Below are 19,322 nucleotides of genomic sequence, written 5' to 3'. Positions count from 1 at the left end.
CTTCATTGCAGAAAGAGACATCGGGAGGACTCTGATGTGGAAATGGTGGAAAATGCTTCCGGGAAGGAAATGACAGCTGCTTGCTACCCCAGGAGGAGGATCATTAACCTCACCAGCGTCTTGAGTCTCCAGGAAGAGATTAGTGAGCGGTGCCATGAGAGTACGTAAGTGCTGAGATCTGCATGGCAGTGAGTGAGGGCTTTGCAAATGCAGAAAGCACTCAGGTTGTCAAGTGGGCACGGCCTCATGCTGCACGGGCAAGCTATTTTCCCTTACCCAGAGGACTATTCTCTACAGGAAGAGAAGGGGGGAAATAATCTATTTATTTTAAGCAGAATTAACTGGTATTTCTATTAATGGAAGGGTCGACTATAATGGTCATTGCAGAAAGTTCTGCTTTGTTTCTGTTATTGCTAAAAGCAGCATTGTGAATGAGCAGCAAAGTCCTTATCCTTCCAGATGGGGGTGTGGTTAGCTGGGGGTGGACAGGTCCTGCCGCTGGCTCAGTTCAGATCCTGGACTCCACTGCCGCTGTGTGACCTCACACTGTAACTGAGCTGTTCTTTGCCTCAGAAAGTAGTAGTATTTATCCTACAAGATCACCAGACTGATTAGAAGTAACTAATAAGACACTTGTTAAAAGCATGGGATATTTTTATATCCTGAAGGCTGATAAGTCCCTGTCATCCTTAGAAATAGCTTTTGAGAATAGTTGGGTGCCAGACTTCATCCTAGTCCTGTTACTAGGAAATTAGCTGAATGCTGTTCAGAGGATGGGGTCAGGGGGTAAGCAGGTGTGTAAGGACACTGGCCACACCTTACGGGGCACTAATGTTCCAAGTGTAGGGTAGTGTGCAGGCTCCAGGTGGCAGCTCTGCTTGAGTCTGTCATCTAGCCATGCTCTTTCTGGTTTCATCTGTCAGGAGTACACCCAGAGGCTGCAGCGTGGGTAAAAGCCACCACAGGCTTGATCACCTGAGTTTGATCCTTGGGACCCACACAGAAGAAAGAGAAAACAAACTCTTGAAAGTTGTCCTCTAATTTGCATGTGTCCTATGGCATATACATGACCACACACACACGGGAGAGGGGAAGAATGAGAATAAGTCAATTTCAATATTTTCATAGATTATATATTATGACCATCTGGATCGTAATCATCTTGTTTGAGACAGGGTCTCACTGTTAGCTCAGGGTAGCCAACATTAGCCTGGGTTCTCAGCTCTGCTCCCACCTTCTAGAGCTGGGATTGCAGGGCTCCGCCAGCACACCTACCTCCTGGATTAATTTTTGAAAAGGCTGTAGAGCTCAGAAGCAACGTGGCACTGTGCCCTCTAACCCTGAACCTTCTCCAAAAGCTGCTCTACATCTGCCTCTTCATTTCCTCTCTCAGTCACCATCAGTCACATGGGAAGGCCTGAACTTTGTTTCATAAATTGCTCCAGGTCTGTCTGTCTGTCTGAGCCTCCTCCACCGACCCCTCTGTCACTCTGGCATTGCTACATGTCATGCACAGCATCTTCCTGTGACTGGGCTTCTACCCACTGTACACAGTGCCAGTTGGCTTCTGAGTTTTATTTCCATGAAATGTGCTGTGGTTGTTCTTTTCTTGTATTGCTTTCCAAGCTGGGAGCTCTTAAAGCAATTTTAAATACTAGAAGAAGGCAGGGTGCTGTCTGATCTATTTAGCAGGACTCCTCCTTAGCTGAGCTTTCTTTGTTGGTGCGGAGAGTATGTCAAGACCCACAGTCTCGATTTTAAGCAGGGTGTAAAGCTTAGCTTTGATATAAAAAAAGGATTTTGTGTATTTTGGTCTTTGCATAATGGAGGAAATCACATAGGAGAAACTGAGGCTAGAGGAGTGTTGCAGGTGGGGTGATATGCAGTCCTTCAAGTCCTGTGAACAAGGGCCTGTGCTGGACCAGCAGACATGGAGTCTGCTTTCCTGCTGGCTGAGTGCCCCCACCCCCCAGTAGCTGGAGATGGATAGAGAGAAGGCCATGAGTGTTCCTCTTGGAAACTCTGGCCTCATTTCAAGTGATTCCACTGCTCTTTCTCCTCCAGTGGGTCATTAGTCAAGATTATTTGATGTTCTCCAGCATTAGAAATAGTCATTTCCACCTACATAGAACATCCTGTAAAGACATGGAGTTTCCAGTAGAAAGGGAGAGGGATTGCTGATGCTTATTCCATGGATGAAGACAGCAAGCCTCTGTATGAGACACCGTTACAGAACTTACACAGCTGTGAAAACTCACAAACATATCAGCGACAGCAGTGACAGGTTGAGTTCTGTTTCCTCAAAATCACTTCTTTTTTTTTTTTTTTTTTTTAAGATTTATTTATTGTTATAGGTAAGTACACTGTAGCTATCTTCAGATACACACCAGAAGAGGGCATCAGATCTCATTATGGATGGTTGTGAGCCACCATGTTGTTGGTGGAATTTGAACTCAGGACCTTTGGAAGAGCAGTCAGTGCTTTTAAGTGCTGAGCCATCTCTCCAGCCTCCAAATTCACTTCTGTTTGGAACTCCATGTTGATAATGGTTTTTCTTGGGTATTGAAGGTAGTATTCTTATGATTTCTACTGTTAAAAATTCAGCCGTGAATCATATATTTCATACTCATGGTCAGCCCTCTTTTCTGAGTTCATTTAAGTGTTCTTTTGTCCTCGAGGCTTCTCTTTGCCTTTCTAGGCTGAATTGTGAGCATTTCTTTGGGCCACTGATATTGTCTAGTGTGTTACCTGCCTTTGTTTCAGCAGCAGTCAGTTCTCTGTGTTAAGAAGTCCTACCCAGTTCTTCTGAGTTCTGCTTACATTTGCAGTCATGACCTGCTCAAAAGTCACTGAGATCCTCAGCGCTCTGTCCATGCTCTGTCTACAATCTGCAGGTCGTCTGTGCTTGTTTCTGGACTCTGAAACTTGGATCCCTGTTTCTCTTTTATAATAATATACACATACACTAACACCACACACACACACACATAGCTGCTACTTACTAATACTTTATTTTGGGGAATTACTTGGAGCCTGCTATTAATTTAACCCAAAATCTCCAATAGGGTTATCAGGTAACCCGCCTTTAAACCATTCAAAGATCAGCTGATGGCTATACACCCAGGGTGTCAAGCTCTTCTTTCCTTCCTTTACTGTTAGCACAAAGACATCAAGTGGTGGAATAGACATGGGTTTATTCTGCCCAGCTCTGCAGAAGCCTTTCACTCTCAGCAAAGCTGCCTCTCGCCACATCTCTGGCTTCCCTCTCTGCCTTTATTTTGACCCTTAGCCTTTTAGTATATATATATTTATTTTATTCAGTTTACGTCCCCATCACAGCTCCCCTCCCTCCTCTCTTCCCAGTCCCACCTTATAAATCCCTTCCTCCATTGCACTGTCCCCTTGGATGCAACCCCACCCGAGAACTTCCAGTCCCAGCGGGACGAGGCACATCTTCTCCCACTGAGGCCCAATAAGGTGTTCAAGATAGGGAAAGGGATTCATTGGCAGGGAGCAGAGACAGAGACAGCCCCTGCCTGACTTGTTAGGGGACCCACAGGAAGAACAAGTTGTACATTTGCCACAAGGGTCTAGAGGGGTCTAAGTCCAGCTTCTGCATGCTTCCTGGTTAGTGGCCCAAGCTCTGTGAGCCCCCATGTCCTAGGTTAGTTGACTCTGTAAGTCTGGTTTCTCGTCAGATTATATAAATCATTCGCCTTTTTGCATCTTAGGAGGTGGATTGTTTTATCCCATATTTGGTTTCTTTCAACAGGAGCCTAGTTAATGCAACGTTACTTGTGTGGGACTGGAGGTATGAAGAGGTCTTTACTACGGTTCCATTACTTACGTGGTTTTGTTTGTTTCTAGCTCTCCGGGAGATGCTCCGTAACCATTCCTTTGTGGGCTGTGTGAATCCTCAGTGGGCCTTGGCACAGCACCAGACCAAGCTCTACCTCCTCAACACTACCAAGCTCAGGTACATCTCTGTGAGAGCAGCACAGCCACCACAAGAGCCATCTCTGGGGATAGGCACCAGTGCAGGAGGGTGGAGGAGCAGGTGAAGTGGCTGGAAAGGATATATAGCCTTGAGAGTCCAGCTATGAGTTCAAATCCAGGGTTGACCGTTTCCCATTTACATGATGGGAAATTTCTTTTCTATTCTCTATTTAATGTATCCTATACATAGGTTAGTAAGACTCAATTTGATTGGGATTTTGTAGGGATAAATAACTTGAGAAGCCCAACTCTTAGCTCAGCACTCAGTAAACGTTAACTAAAGACCAGGTGTTGAGGGCTCCGTGCTGTTAGAGATCTGGTGTCCATGTGTGCAGCAGAGTTGCCGAGAGGCAGTAGAAGGAAGCCCGTGCCTATCCCTGGCATGGGAATGCAGCCACCAAAGTCAGGTATTACACTACAAAGGAAGGGCAAGCCCAGTAGTGCCATTTACCCTGTTTAAGCCTGGGGACATCTTAATTGTTTCCCGGGACTTTAGATCTATTGCAGCTAGAGCTTGTAGTAAGTATACCCTCAAATAGATGATGTCTGTGGGAGGATGCTGCCGCCTCGTGTCCACTGCGCATTGTTTATCTACTCTGGGACTTCTAAGTCTTTCTGTGACCTTAAGGTACTTCTTGGTCTTCTAAATAGAACAGACACTGTACACTGCATGGACATGGTACATGAACTTACTTATTCATGAAAAATTTATTTGCCATCTCTAGTCTAGAAGCAGCCCCCATCCTAAAGCCCACTACTGGCATGGTACCTGCTCCAGAATCGCGGTGATTTCTCAAGTTGGGGGCCTTTGGGTCATAGTGCTGAGTCCCATTGCTCGTTCAGTTTATTAGCTTCTTTTCTCATTCCTACGACCAAATATATGGCGAGAAGCAAATTACAGGAAGATAGGCTTATCTAGGCTCCATTTTTGAGGAGAAGCGGTCTGTGGTTGTAGGAAAGGTGATGTGATGAGAGCGCCTCCTGGCTGCCATGGCCGGAGCATGAGTCAGCTGGGTTCCTGACCTCAGCGGACCAGGAGCAGAGAGCTCAGCCACAGCTAGTTCTGCCCTTACAGCCTTGCTCTGTCAGTTGCACCCCAGTCACAACAGTGTGCGTGAGCTGGGTTGTTGGGAACTCTCTTCTCCCTGCTTTGGCTTTTCTAGCACTCGTGAGTGTGTGGCTTGCATGTCTCTACAGCTTACCTGTGTGCAGCTTCGGTGGATCTCACAGTAGCAGTCAAGCTAGAACCCAGACTGCAACTTCTTACAGACATGACATCCCTAATTTGAAATCCAAAATGATTTAGTATAGCAAATCTCATACGACAATAGTATTGGAACTAGAAAACAGTGAACTTTCATGGCTAGTGTCATTTACCTGTGTTTAGTCCTTTCTCATCCCCTAATAACTAGCCTTCCTATTCTTTCTACATGTTAAACTGTACCCACATGTTTACATATTTATACTATAGGTTAGGATTTGCATATGAGGAAGAACATGTGGTTTTAATTAGTAATTCAGTATACCTACTTAATAGCTGTTCTTGGATTATTGTCAGCCAGTACAACATGCTAATTCAAATATCAATACACTTCCAGACGTGGGGTGTCTTAGTTAGGGTTTTACTGCTGTGAACAGACACCATGACCAAGGCAACATTATAAGGAGAATATTTAATTGGGGCTGGCTTACAGGTTCAGAGGTTCGGTCCATTATCATCAAGGCAGGAGCATGGCAGCTTCCAGGCAGGCATGGTGCAGGAGGAGCTGAGAGCTCTGCATCTTCATCTGAAGGCTGCTAGTGGAAGACTGACTTCCAGTCAGCTAGGTGAGGGTCTTAAAGCCCATGTCCACAGTGACACACCTACTCCAACAGGGCCACACCTCCTAATAGTACCACTCCCTTGGCCAAGCATATTTAAACCATGACATGGGGCAAATACCTGCAATCCAGCACTTGTCAAGTGTAGGTAAAGAGTGATTGTAAGTTCCAGATCAGGCTACATAGCAAGACCTTTTCTCCTACCTCCCACACCCTCCAGCAGTACAGGATAATTCTGCCTTAGGGTTCGTTTCTGATGATTCAGGAAAACACTGCCCTTTCTGTACTCCATAAACGTTTTCACCTACACACTTTCTGTGGTGCTAAGGGTAGAACCTAGGCCTTCATATGCGAGGCAAACACTCCACCCTATGGTGTTGAATGGTGAATTGTCAAAGGTGATCTCTAGTGCTCTTCGCTAACTGGGGAACAGTAAACAAACAGTGTCATAAAATTCATTGCCAGTGTCTGAAACCGTTTACAGCCCTAGTGAGGAGATGAGCAGACTTAGTAATTGAACTTGTCCAGGAGAGATGGCTGCAGGGTCCTGGCAGGAGTCAACACTGGGAATCCCAGTCCTTTGCATAGAGAGGACCTCCTTAGCCAGGCAGCAGCAGCTTTGTCCTATTCTGCCCTTGCTGCTCGGCTTCAATCACACATTCATTTTTCTCATTTTCAGTGAAGAGCTGTTCTACCAGATACTCATTTATGATTTTGCCAACTTTGGTGTTCTGAGGTTATCGGTAAGTTTCTTTCCTCCTCACTTTTCTTTTTAAAGATTTATTTATTTATTTTATGTGTATGAGTACACTGTAGCTGTACAGACGGCTGTGAGCCGTCGTGTGGTTGCTGGGAATTGAATTCAGAACCTCTTCTCGCTCCAGCCCCGCTCGCTCTGGCCTCGCTTGCCCAAAGACTTATTTATATGTAAGTACACTGTAGCTGTCTTCAGACACATCAGAAGAGGATATCAGATCTCATTACAGATGGCTGTGAGCCACCATGTGGTTGCTGGGATTTGAACTCAGGACCTCTGGAAGAGCAGTCAGTGCTCTTAACTGCTGAGCCATCTCTCCAGCCCCCTCCTCACTTTTGAAACTGCACCTGGTCATTTCTCAGAATATGAGCTATAAAGTGATATCCTATTTAGCAAAATGTTAACTTCCCAAGGTTTGTTAGGAATATCTGTACCATATTATTTGCAGTGAGGTTTTTGTGGTTGAATCTTTCCAGGTGAATAGTTACTTTTATAGCCAGCTTAAATAAATGCTTATTATAGAAGTTACTATATATTTACTTGAAATTAAAGGTAGAAATATTCTATAAAACTGTGCCAGAACAGGGATGGGGTATGTGTTTGCTTTTCTTTATTTTGTGGCATGGTAGTAGGCATACACTCTGCCATGGGACTTTACTCTGAACCTCTAACAGTTTTAGCCCATCTGTTCCAAATGGTTTTGGCGCCTGATTTTAATTCAGCCTTTTGGGAGTTTGATTAGGATTGTATTTCATCTGTAGATCACTTTTGAGAAAAGTTGTTTTATTAGTGTTTCACTTTTTTATAAGTGCCATGCATGGCAACTTAACAGTTTCAATTCCTGATGTTTATTGCAGATTATAAATGCACTAGCCAAAAAGTTAAGCAAAACTGCTACTTTGGATAGAGCCTTTGTAGAGTCTGTTTTTCTACATAAGTGGTTATAATACTGAGATGAAGGCAGTTGTCCCTCTTCACACCTAATTTGGATGCCCGCCCTTTGTCTTGAAGGCTTGCAGTCCGGGGCTAACTAAAGTGGCAAGAATGGAAACTCTTCTCTTGCTCTGATCTTGAGGGAATGGATCATACTTTTTGTTGTTGAGTATGCCAGTAGCTGGGAGTGAATTTTTGTGGATGCCCTTACGAAGTTGGGGAAATTATCTTCTTTTTTCTTTTTAATTTAGTAATAGACACTGAAATTTTTTCAAATGATTTTTCTTCCTTTTAAGATAGGATTTTAAATTTTTTGACTATTAATATGGTAAAATATATTGACTAGTTTCTATGGTTAGTTAAGCCAATCTTGCACTCCTGGTGTGAACCCTGCTTAGTTACGTGTTAGCAGATTTCATTTCCTAACGTTGTATTTATGTTTTGTGTCTGTGTTCATGAGTGTTACTGTCATTTTGTCGTTTTGTATTGTATGTGTCGTTTTAGTAGAAAATGAAGTGGCGCTCAGAGGAATTGTAAGCTCTCCTTTACCATTTTTCTGAAAAAGTTTTGTAGGGTTGATATTATTTACTCATTGTTTAGAACAGTCTGAGCGTGAAGGTTTCATGATAGGAAATTTTTATTGAGATTCAAGATCTTGCTGTGAAAGCTTTTCAGGTTGTCTCTTTTGTTCATGTATGGACAGTGTCAGGCGTTGTTCCTGTGTGGAGGCCAGAGGATAGTGTTAGATATTGTTCCTGTGTGGAGGCCAGAGGACAGTGTCAGGCATTGTTCCCCAGGGACCATCACCTCATCTTGTTTTTTGACATTGTTTTGTTTTTGAGACAGAATGTCTCTCTAGGACCTGGAGCTTTCTGAGTAGGCAAGGCTGTTTGTATTTAGATCTCCATCATTTGGGAGCAAGTCCCTTGGAGATTTTCCAGAAACCTATAACTGATTTCTACTTTAATTCTAGCTTAGTTGAAAGACATACATGAGTATGCTTACACTTACTGAGGCTTTTTTCAAGGCCTAAAGCATGAGTTTGGTCAGCTTATGTTGTCATCTGAAAAAAATTATATTCTTGCAATGACTGTTTATAAATGTCACATATATCACACTCATTGTGGTACTTAACTCAATTGTCACCATAATGACTTTCTGTCTACTTGCCCTACTGTTAAGAATAGGGCTATTGAAACCAGCACTGATGAGTGGCCGTTCCGTCTCTAGTGATGCTCTGTGTCTGAACTGAGCTTGCTGAGACAGGCTCAAGCTTCCCGCCTGATCCCTGCGTTCTTGCTGCTTCCCAGGAACCAGCGCCACTCTTCGACCTGGCCATGCTGGCCTTAGACAGTCCTGAAAGTGGCTGGACAGAGGACGACGGCCCGAAGGAAGGGCTTGCAGAGTACATTGTTGAGTTTCTGAAGAAGAAAGCGGAGATGCTTGCAGACTATTTCTCTGTGGAGATCGATGAGGCGAGTGTAGCCATCTGAATGCCTTTGAGCTACTTTATTTAAATTAATAAGGTGGGTGGGGCCATCTGGATGTCTTTGAGTTATCTTTAAATTGGGTGGGGTCGTTTGGAGTTATTTTTCAGATAAGAGTCAAGTCCCTAGGTTGGGACAAAAAGGCTGGCCTCCCCTCAGAAGCAGCATGTATCTATCATACATGGTATTTCCTCCATTTCTCATTTGCACTGGAGATACTACAGCCATACTATTCCTGCTGTTCCCTCTCAAAGGACTCTTCCACGAGGGAAAGCTGAAGCCCAGTCGCTGCAGGCCACAGAGTAAATGAACTCTCAACACTCGCTCCATTTCTTCCTTTCCCCTGTTCTTTGGGGCTTCCTGTCCTGACATTTGCAAGCAGATCCAGAAGAAAGAGTTCTCAACCACAGGCTCTTTTTAAACGCTGTCAGCTCACGGGGTCCATCCTGCAACCTGCACGCCAAGGCTTGGAGAAGCACCAGAGACATGAAACCTATCAGCCATAGTGCCATTCTTTCTTACCCACCTTTCTTGGCCTTCTCCCCACAAGCAGGAAGGGAACCTGATTGGATTACCTCTTCTGATTGACAGCTATGTGCCACCTTTGGAGGGACTGCCTATCTTCATTCTTCGACTGGCCACTGAGGTACACAGCAGCAGATGCTAAATAAGCTGTGTGTGTGTGTGTATGCACGTGCGTGTGTATTAGAGGGAGAATTCCTTCATTTGGAATGGAAAAGATTAAAAAGAAAAAACCCACAGCTGAGGCCCCCATCAACCCATCCCCCTAGTCATCCCAACAATACTTCCCAGCCAGGTCTTAGTGCCAGAAAAGCCACGTCCCTTCTGAACTGTCAAGTCTGTGACCTGTTCAGAGATGAACTGTTAAAGCCCTGACTGAACTGAATGCTTGCCTTGTGTTGCCTTCTGAGCAGGTGAATTGGGATGAAGAAAAGGAGTGTTTTGAAAGTCTCAGTAAAGAATGTGCTATGTTTTACTCCATTCGGAAGCAGTATATACTGGAGGAGTCGACCCTCTCAGGCCAGCAGGTACTGTGGTAATGTACACTGGCGTCCAGGACTGGGGCAGGTCTCATGACTTTAGGGTATGGGACTTAAATCATGTCTAAAATCCTATCGGCTCACTTTATATTGACAAAGTTCAAACAACAGCCCTCAACTTTTCTTTGTAAGCCCAGGAATTTGCATATGGTTAATGTTGGCTTTGAACTCCTGCTTCAGCCTCCTAAGTGCTGAGATTATAGCGTATACCAGCACACTCAACTTTTTACAGTGGTCAGCTTTTATTCATGAATATTCTTTCTGCTGGACTAGAACATAGACTTCCAGAATGATCTGAGAACCTGTCAGATACACAGTGGTGCGTATGATATCAGAATGAAAAGGAGCTGTTAGGCCAGAGTGTTCTAAGCCAGCAGCTCTGTAGGTATCAGTGTTAGCGCTTAGCCCCAAGTCTTCAGATGCTAGGCCAGCCCTCAGTCTACCTCAGCTTCTCCCTGCTTTGCATCTGACTTCTGCCTTCTGACTAGGAAGACAGTGTCTACCACCCCTCTCATGTGGCTACCATCCCTCTCATAGGCCAGCCTGATACAGAGCCTGGCTTCTCCTGTTGTCACTGTTTTCAGTCAGATGGGATTGCTCACTCACATTTCAGAAGGAGGGAGAGACTCAGGACTTTCTAAGAGTCAGGAGCTGCTAAATGCATACACCTTAGTGATGGTGAAGTCTGTTGACTGACCAGGACAGTTGGTGTGCTCAGGGTTTTCAGTGCATACAGTGGTGAACAGAAATTAGCCCTGGTTCCAGGCTGAGGCCCCAGGTGGGGAAGATGAAGCACAGAAAGGGTCGAGCTTATTTGATGGGAACCAGAGGGTTGGGAAACAACATTTTGTTTGTGAGGCATCCAAGGCTTACACTGAGCAATGGTGAGGCAAGTTTACCCTCCATGGGGTCAGACACCCCAGATATGGTGGGAGCTATGATCCAGGAGCCAGTCTCAGAAATGTTAGGAAGAGGAGATAAAGATCTCTCCCATAGGCCATGCTCCCTTAAATAATTGCTTCCTTTGCTTCCTTACAAGCCTTGTTTCCTCTGCTCAGCCCTGTGGGATCTCAAGCCTCCTGCAGAGGCTGCTTTGTAAGCCTTGCACAGCTCACCCACACTCACCACTGAGACCTTTCCAGGCGCAGTGCCTGTCTTGTCATTATGTGGGGAGATAAGTGGTGTGTCATATATTTTCCAGAGTGACATGCCTGGCTCCACGTCAAAGCCCTGGAAGTGGACTGTGGAGCACATTATCTATAAAGCCTTCCGCTCACACCTCCTACCTCCGAAGCATTTCACAGAAGATGGCAATGTCCTGCAGCTTGCCAACCTGCCAGATCTATACAAAGTCTTTGAGCGGTGTTAAATACAATCATAGCCACCGTAGAGACTGCATGACCATCCAAGGCGAAGTGTATGGTACTAATCTGGAAGCCACAGAATAGGACACTTGGTTTCCAAGCTCCAGGGTTTCCAGTGCTCACTATTCTTGTTCTGTATCCCAGTATTGGTGCTGCAACTTAATGTACTTCACCTGTGGATTGGCTGCAAATAAACTCACGTGTATTGGTGTGATTTTTTTTTTTTATATAACCGCACATTGGAAAACTTTCTAAAATGATTTTCAACTAGTAAATACTGGGTAGAGTTGATGATGTCAAAAAGAAGTTTGAAAGCCTCTGGGCACTGAGGAGGCATTTCTACACACACTCTTAAAAAAGCTCTTCAAGTTTCCCCAAATCATGTTCTGATGGTGGTGGTCTGGAAAGCTGCTGTCTGACACCAAGCTTCGTCAGTTCAGATTCCTTTAAAAGAATCCCTGGAATAGCATTTTTGAGAAGCCCGTGTCCATGTCTTAGGTTTCCTGCATCTCATCCCTCAAGGTTCAGGCTTAATTAAATCCATCTTAAAACTTTCTTAACTCTAGTTTTGCAAAACAAATCCCAAGGTTGGGCACTGTGCATGTCTTGACTCCAGCACTTGGGAGGCAGAGACAGGTAGATCTATGTGCTCGAGGCCAGCCAGGGCTACAGAGTGAATTCCAAGCAAATTGAGACTACATAGTGAGAATCTGCCTCAAAAAAAGAAGTCTAGAGCACGTAAGTCAGTCTTGTCAGTTGATTGGATTTAGAGTATCTAGGAAAGATGCTTGGGCGTGTCTATGACTGTTTCCAGAGCAGATAACTGATTGGGGAAGGCTTATCCTACACTTGGCAGCAGGAACCACTTCCAATAGTCTGGGTATGAGAAGATTGCAGGAAAAAAGCACACACCTGCCTGTACTACCCTGATGCTGCCATCAGACATCTTTGCCCTCCAAGGTAGATCAGGTACCAAGGCTCCATGCAGTGATCTTCTAGACTACTGATGCCAGATTGGACCAACTAAGGCATCTGGCCTTGTGGACTGAACAGCTACCAAGTTTTCTACCTTTCCAGCTTGCAAGCAGACATCCTTGAACTGCCTCGCCCCTACTCCATTAATCCCTTTTATGCATCCCATGAATTCTGATTCTGTAGCGAACCCTGCCTAAAAGTGACACCCTTGTCACTGGTGCAGCCAGCCAGGGTTGTTGCTCAGATAAACTTGCCATGTAGCATAAAGGCTTTGAAACAGGTCTACAAGAGGGATGTAGAAGTTTGGAGTTGAGGCTCGGGGAGCTTTGGAATATTGTAAACAGAACTTGATTCTGGTGGGGGGTTAGGAGAAATACAGCCCATTAGGGCATGGCTCATGCGGGTTGAGAACAAGGACGGGAATAGGAGCTGGCAAAGGCCAGGCTCTGTCTTTTCATGACCTTGAGTAAGGCTGATGGTAAGTTGTTTGGCAGAGGCAGTTTCAAAACTGCTTAACCTTTGGGTGTGACATGGTTGTCACTGTGCTTATTGAGGTTGATAGTGACAATTCAGAATTGAAGATAAAAAATATTCAGTCTGGTGAGAAAAAAACAAGGAGGATGAACACATTTAAAGCTGCAGAAAAGGAGAGTGTAGACAAAGACTCAGAGAGGGACCTTAATGTACTGGGCAATGGCAAAGGTGACTTGAAGGTCAAGATTCCTCTCACCAAAGCTTCAGCATGTAGATATGCAAATTCACTTGAAAAGTGTGACCAGCATGCTAAGTAAAGGGTTTTCTACTCGAAAAACCATCTGCCAAGTATTGCCCATGAGCTCTGCCACACCTTCTGTCATTTATAATGGACTTTACTCTTAAATTGTGAGTCAAAAGAAATCTATCCAGGCCTATGTTACGTGTAAGGTGTTTGGTCAACAATGAGAAAAAGAGTGTTGACTTCAGTGAGACTCCCTCACTACCAGTAATCAAAACTAATTAATTACTAGGGACAAAACTTAAACCACCCTTGCCCGATCTTTGAACTGGTAAGAGGTAAGTTAGCCCACTTCATGGCTGTAAACATGTTTCTAGGGGTTCTTGTTTGGAAGATCCTGGGGAAGCAAAAAAAAGTCAGCGGCCTCAGCAACTACTTTGCCCTTCTCTGGATATCTTTTTTACCCTCCTGAGTCATTCTGTTTCAGAGAAACTTTGGAATTGAGGAGTACAGAAGTGGTGAGAACTATCTTTATGACAAAGGACCAAAGCTACTCGTAGATAACACTCCTAGGACAGCTTACCCCTCAGAATGACACACTTCCAACAGTGGTGAGGCTACACTTGGAGAGGGGAACTAAGTATGCCATGGAAACTATCAAGAGATGTCAGCAACCACTTCTCCAGAGCCTTTCATAGGACCTGAACTTTAATTACCTGTCAGATCACTGGCCCGTCCAAGATGAATTGCTTCGTCAGTAATATCTACCTCAGCTGTCCCCTTTGTTACTTCTTTTGAACCATTAAAACTTGGAAAATTAGTTTGGATTTCTGGGACCTTTTTGTCTCTTCCTCCCAACATGGCCATATGAAATGATTCTTTTCCTTCGCTATCAAACTGTGGTGACTTGCTGGGGTGGGTGGTCAAATCTAGTCCACTGGAGTTAGCCAGGGCTTTTTCTCTAAAACCAGTAATAAAAATATTCATTATTCAGTGCCCAAACAAGCTACCTTAATATCAGCCTTCCTCAGCAGAAATACAACAGTCAGCCCAAGGACAAATGCCCAGAATTTTAAAGTAGAATACAGACCACAGGATGCAATGAAGAAGGTTAAAAGAAAACAATTTATCTTAATGAAGAAATAGAGCCATTTCAATTGAATAGACTAAAACAAGGGCTAGGGCCAAGCAGGGGCTCCTCAGAGGGAAGGTTCAGGAGCCCAGGAGGAATTCAGGCTGAGTGACGTCAGTGGAAAGGAAGAGGTGCCTTCTAGGTGTGAAGAGCTGGATGACCAGATTGTAGCTGAGAAACGATAAGAGATCTGCATTCCTGCCCATACAATTGTTGCTTCTATTAGAAGATGCACAGGATCTTCTCAGCTCAGGATGTAGTTTCCATATCCTTAAAGTGAAGGGCTAGTGACTCTAAAAAAGGGACAATTATCATTCACTTTTGAGTTAATTTTATTATCTAGTTCCAAGGCTAGATTTATTAAGAGGCTTTGATTCATTAGATTTTTTCCTCAATATAGTTTCTGTAAACACTTTGAGCTATAGTAATCATTCCCATGAAACCACCTTGATTCTGACAAATGAGAATCACAAACCCTATAAAGTGGTTACAGCAGGGGCAGGGGTATCTTGAACTGGGCTCTTTAAAGATGAAAGTTCTTAAGGACTTTATATTCTGGAACCAGGTATGAAAGTACCTGCCTGGAATCCCAGCACTCAAAGAGGCCCAATGAGGATGATTGTGAGGTGGAGGCCAGCCGGGCTACATCGATCCTTTCTCTCAAAAAACTAGAAGAAAGTTCTGTATCCCAGAGTATCTCATCTTGAGAAAAGAAGAGCAAGACTGTACATGGTAGCCATGACTTGTCCTAAAGGCTTCTTTAACATCGACTGCCCTCAGCCAATCGTGGATGGCAGAAAGGTGTGTTTTAGTAGGTAGATTCAGGCGGATTCCCTGCCTGCCTGCACTGTCCCTCCCTCCTCCCTTGAGCTTGTCTGAGGCTTCATTCACAGGTAAGCAGCAGATGAAAACGCACGGAACAGCACAGTGGGTGTGAAGACTGAGGAGCCTAGTCTTTGGAGTACAGGCTTGGACTTGCTCTGCCCCATGTAGCAAAGTTTAATATACACTCCCCATATTGTTTTCTAAAACTTTTATATAATTTAAATATCTTACCCTCAAAAAAAAAAAAAGGTTTTTCCTCCAAACATAAATTTGAGTGAAACAGACTCCCCACTGCTGAACACATCCTCACTGAAATGTAAACACTCTGGTAAGAAGAGGAGGAACCTTGGCCATTGGTCTCTGAAGCCTGCATCACACTTTGGAGAAGGCACTTGGGTTTTTGAGGTCTCCAGCAAGTGTCTCAGTGCTCAGAATGGCCATCCTCCAGAACCCACAGCAAGGCCACCCAGTGCCTCTGTCAGCGAGGCGGCAGGAAGAAGATGGTGAGAAAACGTGATTCTAGAATGTTGAAAATAAAGACAGCACAGACTAGTTCTCACTGTAGAAGTGAACTACAAACAAAATCCAAATCCATTAACGATTAAACCTGCTTCATTCTCATAAATTATAAAATACAAAGGTGGCTGTTTAATGACAAGACTCAAAACAGTACTTGAAGGGGCTTGTGTCAATGTACAAAAGAGTCAGCATCTCCCGGCAAGGTCCTCAGCAGCACCCAGGTAGAAGGGCCGCCTCCTACTGCTGGGCTAGAAGGGCTGTCCTGTTGGCTTTCATCTTCTCTAGCCGCTTAGCCAGGTGGCTGTTGGTCATCTCCATCTCCTCTATCTTGTCCTGTGCCGTCCGTAGCTGGAGACAAAGGGCACAGTCACTTTATGTGGTCAGAAGAAAGCCCAGCAACCCTTTCCACTTCTGGGAAACGGGGGTCAACTAATAGTGATGGCCATGTATGGAGTCCCCAAACAGCTGCCACCTTCCTCTAGCTAGCTAGAGGCCTAAGCAATGGTGCTGAAAATTATTTAGACCACAATACACAATGTGTAAAAGCTGCAAAACCTGATGTCATCTGAAGCAAAACCTAAAAATACATTTTTATTTGCTACTTTACAAAGTCAGTGGCAGCCACTGTGCAGGCGCAAGGCCCACAGGAAGGGTAAGCGGCCCCGCGCAGTGTTTACCAGGTCTTCTGGGGTTTGGTTACTTGAAACAAGGATCTCATTATGTAGCCATGGCTGGCCTGGAACTTATTATGTAGACCAAACTGCCCTTAAACTAACAGAGATAGGCCCGCTCTTCTGCATCCTGACTGCTGAAATTAAAGGGATGCACCACTGTACTTGACAAAAGTCAGATTTCTTAAATAGTGAAATATTTCCACAGTGTTTGTCTTTAGCAATGTGTTCTCCAAGAAGCATGTTAGCACAGTACCTCTCGCTGTAGCTTCCTCCTTTCTGCTTTCAGCTCATCTTCAATTTTCTCTGCATTCTCAGCAGCAGTTTTGTACCTCAGCACCTGCCCCTCAAGCCGGCTGATCTGTAAATGCAGCACACAGGCCTTTAGAGTTTGCCACCACTGCCCAGCAGCCAAGATGGAAGTGCAGTGTCACTGGGCAGCCACGGATCCCGAGGAGAAGGACAGTTGCAGTCATTCACTCTAGGGCCGATTTCCCATGTTAAATCTTTCAGCTTATAAAATGTATATGAAACAATTTTCTTTTTCTTAACAGGAGCTATTTTTAAATGCTCTATAGAAATATCTACAAAAAACAATGACAGCTGCAAAGTACTGTGGTTTTTTTTTTTTGTTTTGTTTTTTAAATCAATACATATATTTACTGTGAGCACACAAGAGGTCTATGCTTGTTTTGTGTCAACTTGAAGAGGAGGGAACTTCAATTAAGAAAGTGCTTCCATAAGACTGGACTGTGGGCAAGTCTGTAGTATATTTTTTTAACTAATGATTGATGAGGGAGGGCCCAGCCGATTGGGTGTTGCCATCCCTGGGCTGGTGGTCCTAAGGTCTAAGAAAGCAGACTGTGAAAGCCTTAAGGAGGAAGCCAGTAAGCACCACGCCTCCATGGCATCTGCATTAGTTCCTGCCTCCAGGTTCCTTCCCTGCTTGAGTTTCTGCCTTCACTACTTTTGATGCCGAGCTGTATGAACCCACCCTTCACTCACAAGTTGCATTTGGTCATGGTGTTTCAACACAGCAATACAAAGCCTAACTAGGACAGGATAAGAAGAGTCATATGGGAACCAGTTGTCTCCTGCCATGTGTGTCTTAGGGATCAAACCCAGGCCTTTTAGATTTAGCAGCCAAATGTCTGTGCTATACCATCTTGCTGGCTCAGTCCTTTGTCTTTAGAGCAAATGCAAAGCTGGATTACCCCACCAGGTGTTCTCTGGGTTTTTCAACTATAACACAGAGCTTTTGAAAAGATCTAGCTACCTAGGCCACCCACAGAAACTCAAAGGTCTAGCCACTTGGATGTAAGCGGCTGAGAGGCATTTGGTCACATTTAGTGGCATTTAAACCATTTGGTACATCACAAAACTACTTACACTTTGTTCCAAGGTAGCTATGTCTTGTTCTGCTTTCGAAAGCTTGAATTTGTATTCACTAATTTGTCTATTGGCATCTCCTAAAACAGAAGATAATAATGAATTATACTTGTCTCCAGAGATGAAGCTGTGAAGAAGCATACAGAGGACATGCAGTTCAGGGTCTGGATGCTATGTACTACAAGAAGCTCCTATACTTGTGCTCTGCAGTATTCTGAAGACCAAGAGTCAGAAGCAAAGTCCGACTTTTCCTCTAGACCAGCAGTTCTCAACCTATGCATCTGACCCCTTTGGGGAGGTCACATCAGATATTCTGCATATCAGATATTTACATTACAATTCATAACAGGAACAAAGTTACAGTTAAGAAATAGCAATGAAATAATTTTACAGTTGAGGAGTTACCACAACATGAGGAACTGTATTAATATTGCAGCATTAGGAAGACTGAAAACCACTGCTCTTGTAAACAGACCTTTGAGAAAGAAAGCTCACAGGGTAACAATGCCCCCTGCAGCCTCTGGGCTCCTTGCCTCTTTAAAAGCAGCCCTATACCTTGCAGCTCCCGGGCAGTGTTTCTGCTCTCCTACACACTCTGACTCAAGTCTTCACCAGCCTCAATAAGATGCACTCATCTCCATAATTATATAGTTGCAAAGTCTATGGAACATAAATCATATCTAACCCACCAAAAGAAATAATTCAAACATCCCAAGAACTGCCCTCTATTTCCACATGAACAATAGTAGGCCTGCCATGCGGTGTTCAGTGCAAGCAGTTTTGCTGTTGGGCAGTTGCTATGACCTTAAAGCAACAGGAACCACAAGAGATAGCACCTACCTATAATCTCAAATCCCAGCACTGGGAGGCCAAAACAAGAGGACCATGAGTTTGAGGCCAGCCTGGCTGTACAATTAGACTATCTAAAAAAAACAGATAAAGTAGCTATCACCAAGGCTACCTCTGGGAGTACAGAGAGACAGGGAACACTCCATCATGAGCGCTACAATGGAAGTTATAGTTCTGTTTTTACATTCATATCTCCAATAACTCATCAAAATGTACAGCTTCTTTATCACTCTCAAACACTGATTCCTTCCTGTGTACAACTCTATTCATTTCATGTGAGTATGGTTTTGAAACTCTACTCATTCTACAGGCCAAGCTGCAGTTTAGAGCCAGCAGCTACTCATTTCCTCTTCAGCAGCCAGTCCTGGCTTCCAGGCAGTGTCTCAGGTCATTTAACTTTCACCTGCAAAGCCCACCAATAACAGCTACTTGGTTTGAGGAAGCAATTATAAACGCTAGCATGTTCCATTTCAACTTGGTTTCTTTTGAATTTGCTGCTTTAGCAATCTTCCCAAACCTACTTGTGCCGTCTGGGACTGCCAGCATCCACTGCACTGGTCAGGCTCAGCATCCAGCTTCATAACTAGCCTTCCTACATTCTGTCACATTCCTGTCCCACTACGCAAACTACTCATTAAGGAGAATGAGGGACCTGAGGTCTGAAAGAGGAAGTGATACTAGCCACAGTAGTTATTACTAATAAGTTTCAAACTATTAGATTCCTTCATTCGGCCTAAGTCCAATTCTTAGCCACAGTTTTAAAGTCCATTATCAGAAAAGCCACTACAAATTAGAAAACTAAAGGCCCCTATTGTAAGTTACGTATCA

General features: G+C 44.2%; 2 protein-coding genes and 1 long non-coding RNA gene across 53 annotated transcripts in view; 1 reads left to right on the top strand and 2 right to left on the bottom strand.

The window, feature by feature from the left end:
* Mlh1 (mutL homolog 1) overlaps window positions 1-11,655 on the top strand; it is a 43,559-nt gene extending 31,904 nt beyond the window's left edge. For 4 of the 10 annotated variants that reach the window (XM_006511951.3, XM_006511948.3, XM_030244079.1 and 1 more), the window contains 7 exons: window positions 12-160; window positions 3,868-3,976; window positions 6,497-6,560; window positions 8,818-8,982; window positions 9,548-9,640; window positions 9,930-10,043; window positions 11,257-11,644. In XM_006511951.3, coding sequence (XP_006512014.1) covers window positions 12-160; window positions 3,868-3,976; window positions 6,497-6,560; window positions 8,818-8,982; window positions 9,548-9,640; window positions 9,930-10,043; window positions 11,257-11,424 — 862 coding nt within the window. In that variant the 3' untranslated portion in view covers window positions 11,425-11,644. Of the gene's footprint in view, window positions 1-11; window positions 165-3,867; window positions 3,977-6,496; window positions 6,561-8,817; window positions 9,641-9,929; window positions 10,044-11,256 lie in introns of all 10 variants that reach the window. The other 6 variants (NM_001324522.1, NM_026810.2, XR_379848.3 and 3 more) reach the window with 5 other exon arrangements.
* On the bottom strand, window positions 3,972-5,726 carry Gm51692. The gene is made up of 3 exons (XR_003948253.1): window positions 5,689-5,726; window positions 4,766-4,862; window positions 3,972-4,066 (listed from the first exon to the last, which is right to left on the bottom strand). It is a non-coding gene; the product is annotated as a predicted gene, 51692 (long non-coding RNA).
* A 2,559-nt stretch (window positions 11,656-14,214) lies between the features above and the next one.
* The window catches only part of Lrrfip2 (leucine rich repeat (in FLII) interacting protein 2), a 108,123-nt gene continuing 103,015 nt past the window's right edge, over window positions 14,215-19,322 (bottom strand). For 30 of the 42 annotated variants that reach the window (XM_011243000.3, XM_011243004.3, XM_011243001.3 and 27 more), the window contains 3 exons: window positions 17,646-17,725; window positions 16,513-16,617; window positions 14,216-15,933 (listed from right to left, as the gene is read on the bottom strand). In XM_011243000.3, coding sequence (XP_011241302.1) covers window positions 15,823-15,933; window positions 16,513-16,617; window positions 17,646-17,725 — 296 coding nt within the window. In that variant the 3' untranslated portion in view covers window positions 14,216-15,822. Of the gene's footprint in view, window positions 15,934-16,512; window positions 16,618-17,645; window positions 17,726-19,322 lie in introns of all 42 variants that reach the window. The other 12 variants (XM_017313589.2, XM_017313590.2, XM_030244588.1 and 9 more) reach the window with 2 other exon arrangements.

The sequence above is a fragment of the Mus musculus genome, chromosome 9, assembly GCF_000001635.26.
Source record: "Mus musculus strain C57BL/6J chromosome 9, GRCm38.p6 C57BL/6J".
Classification (NCBI taxonomy): domain Eukaryota; kingdom Metazoa; phylum Chordata; class Mammalia; order Rodentia; family Muridae; genus Mus; species Mus musculus.
The sequence above is the reverse complement of the archived record's forward strand: the minus strand, read 5'-3'. Positions and strand labels throughout refer to the sequence as shown.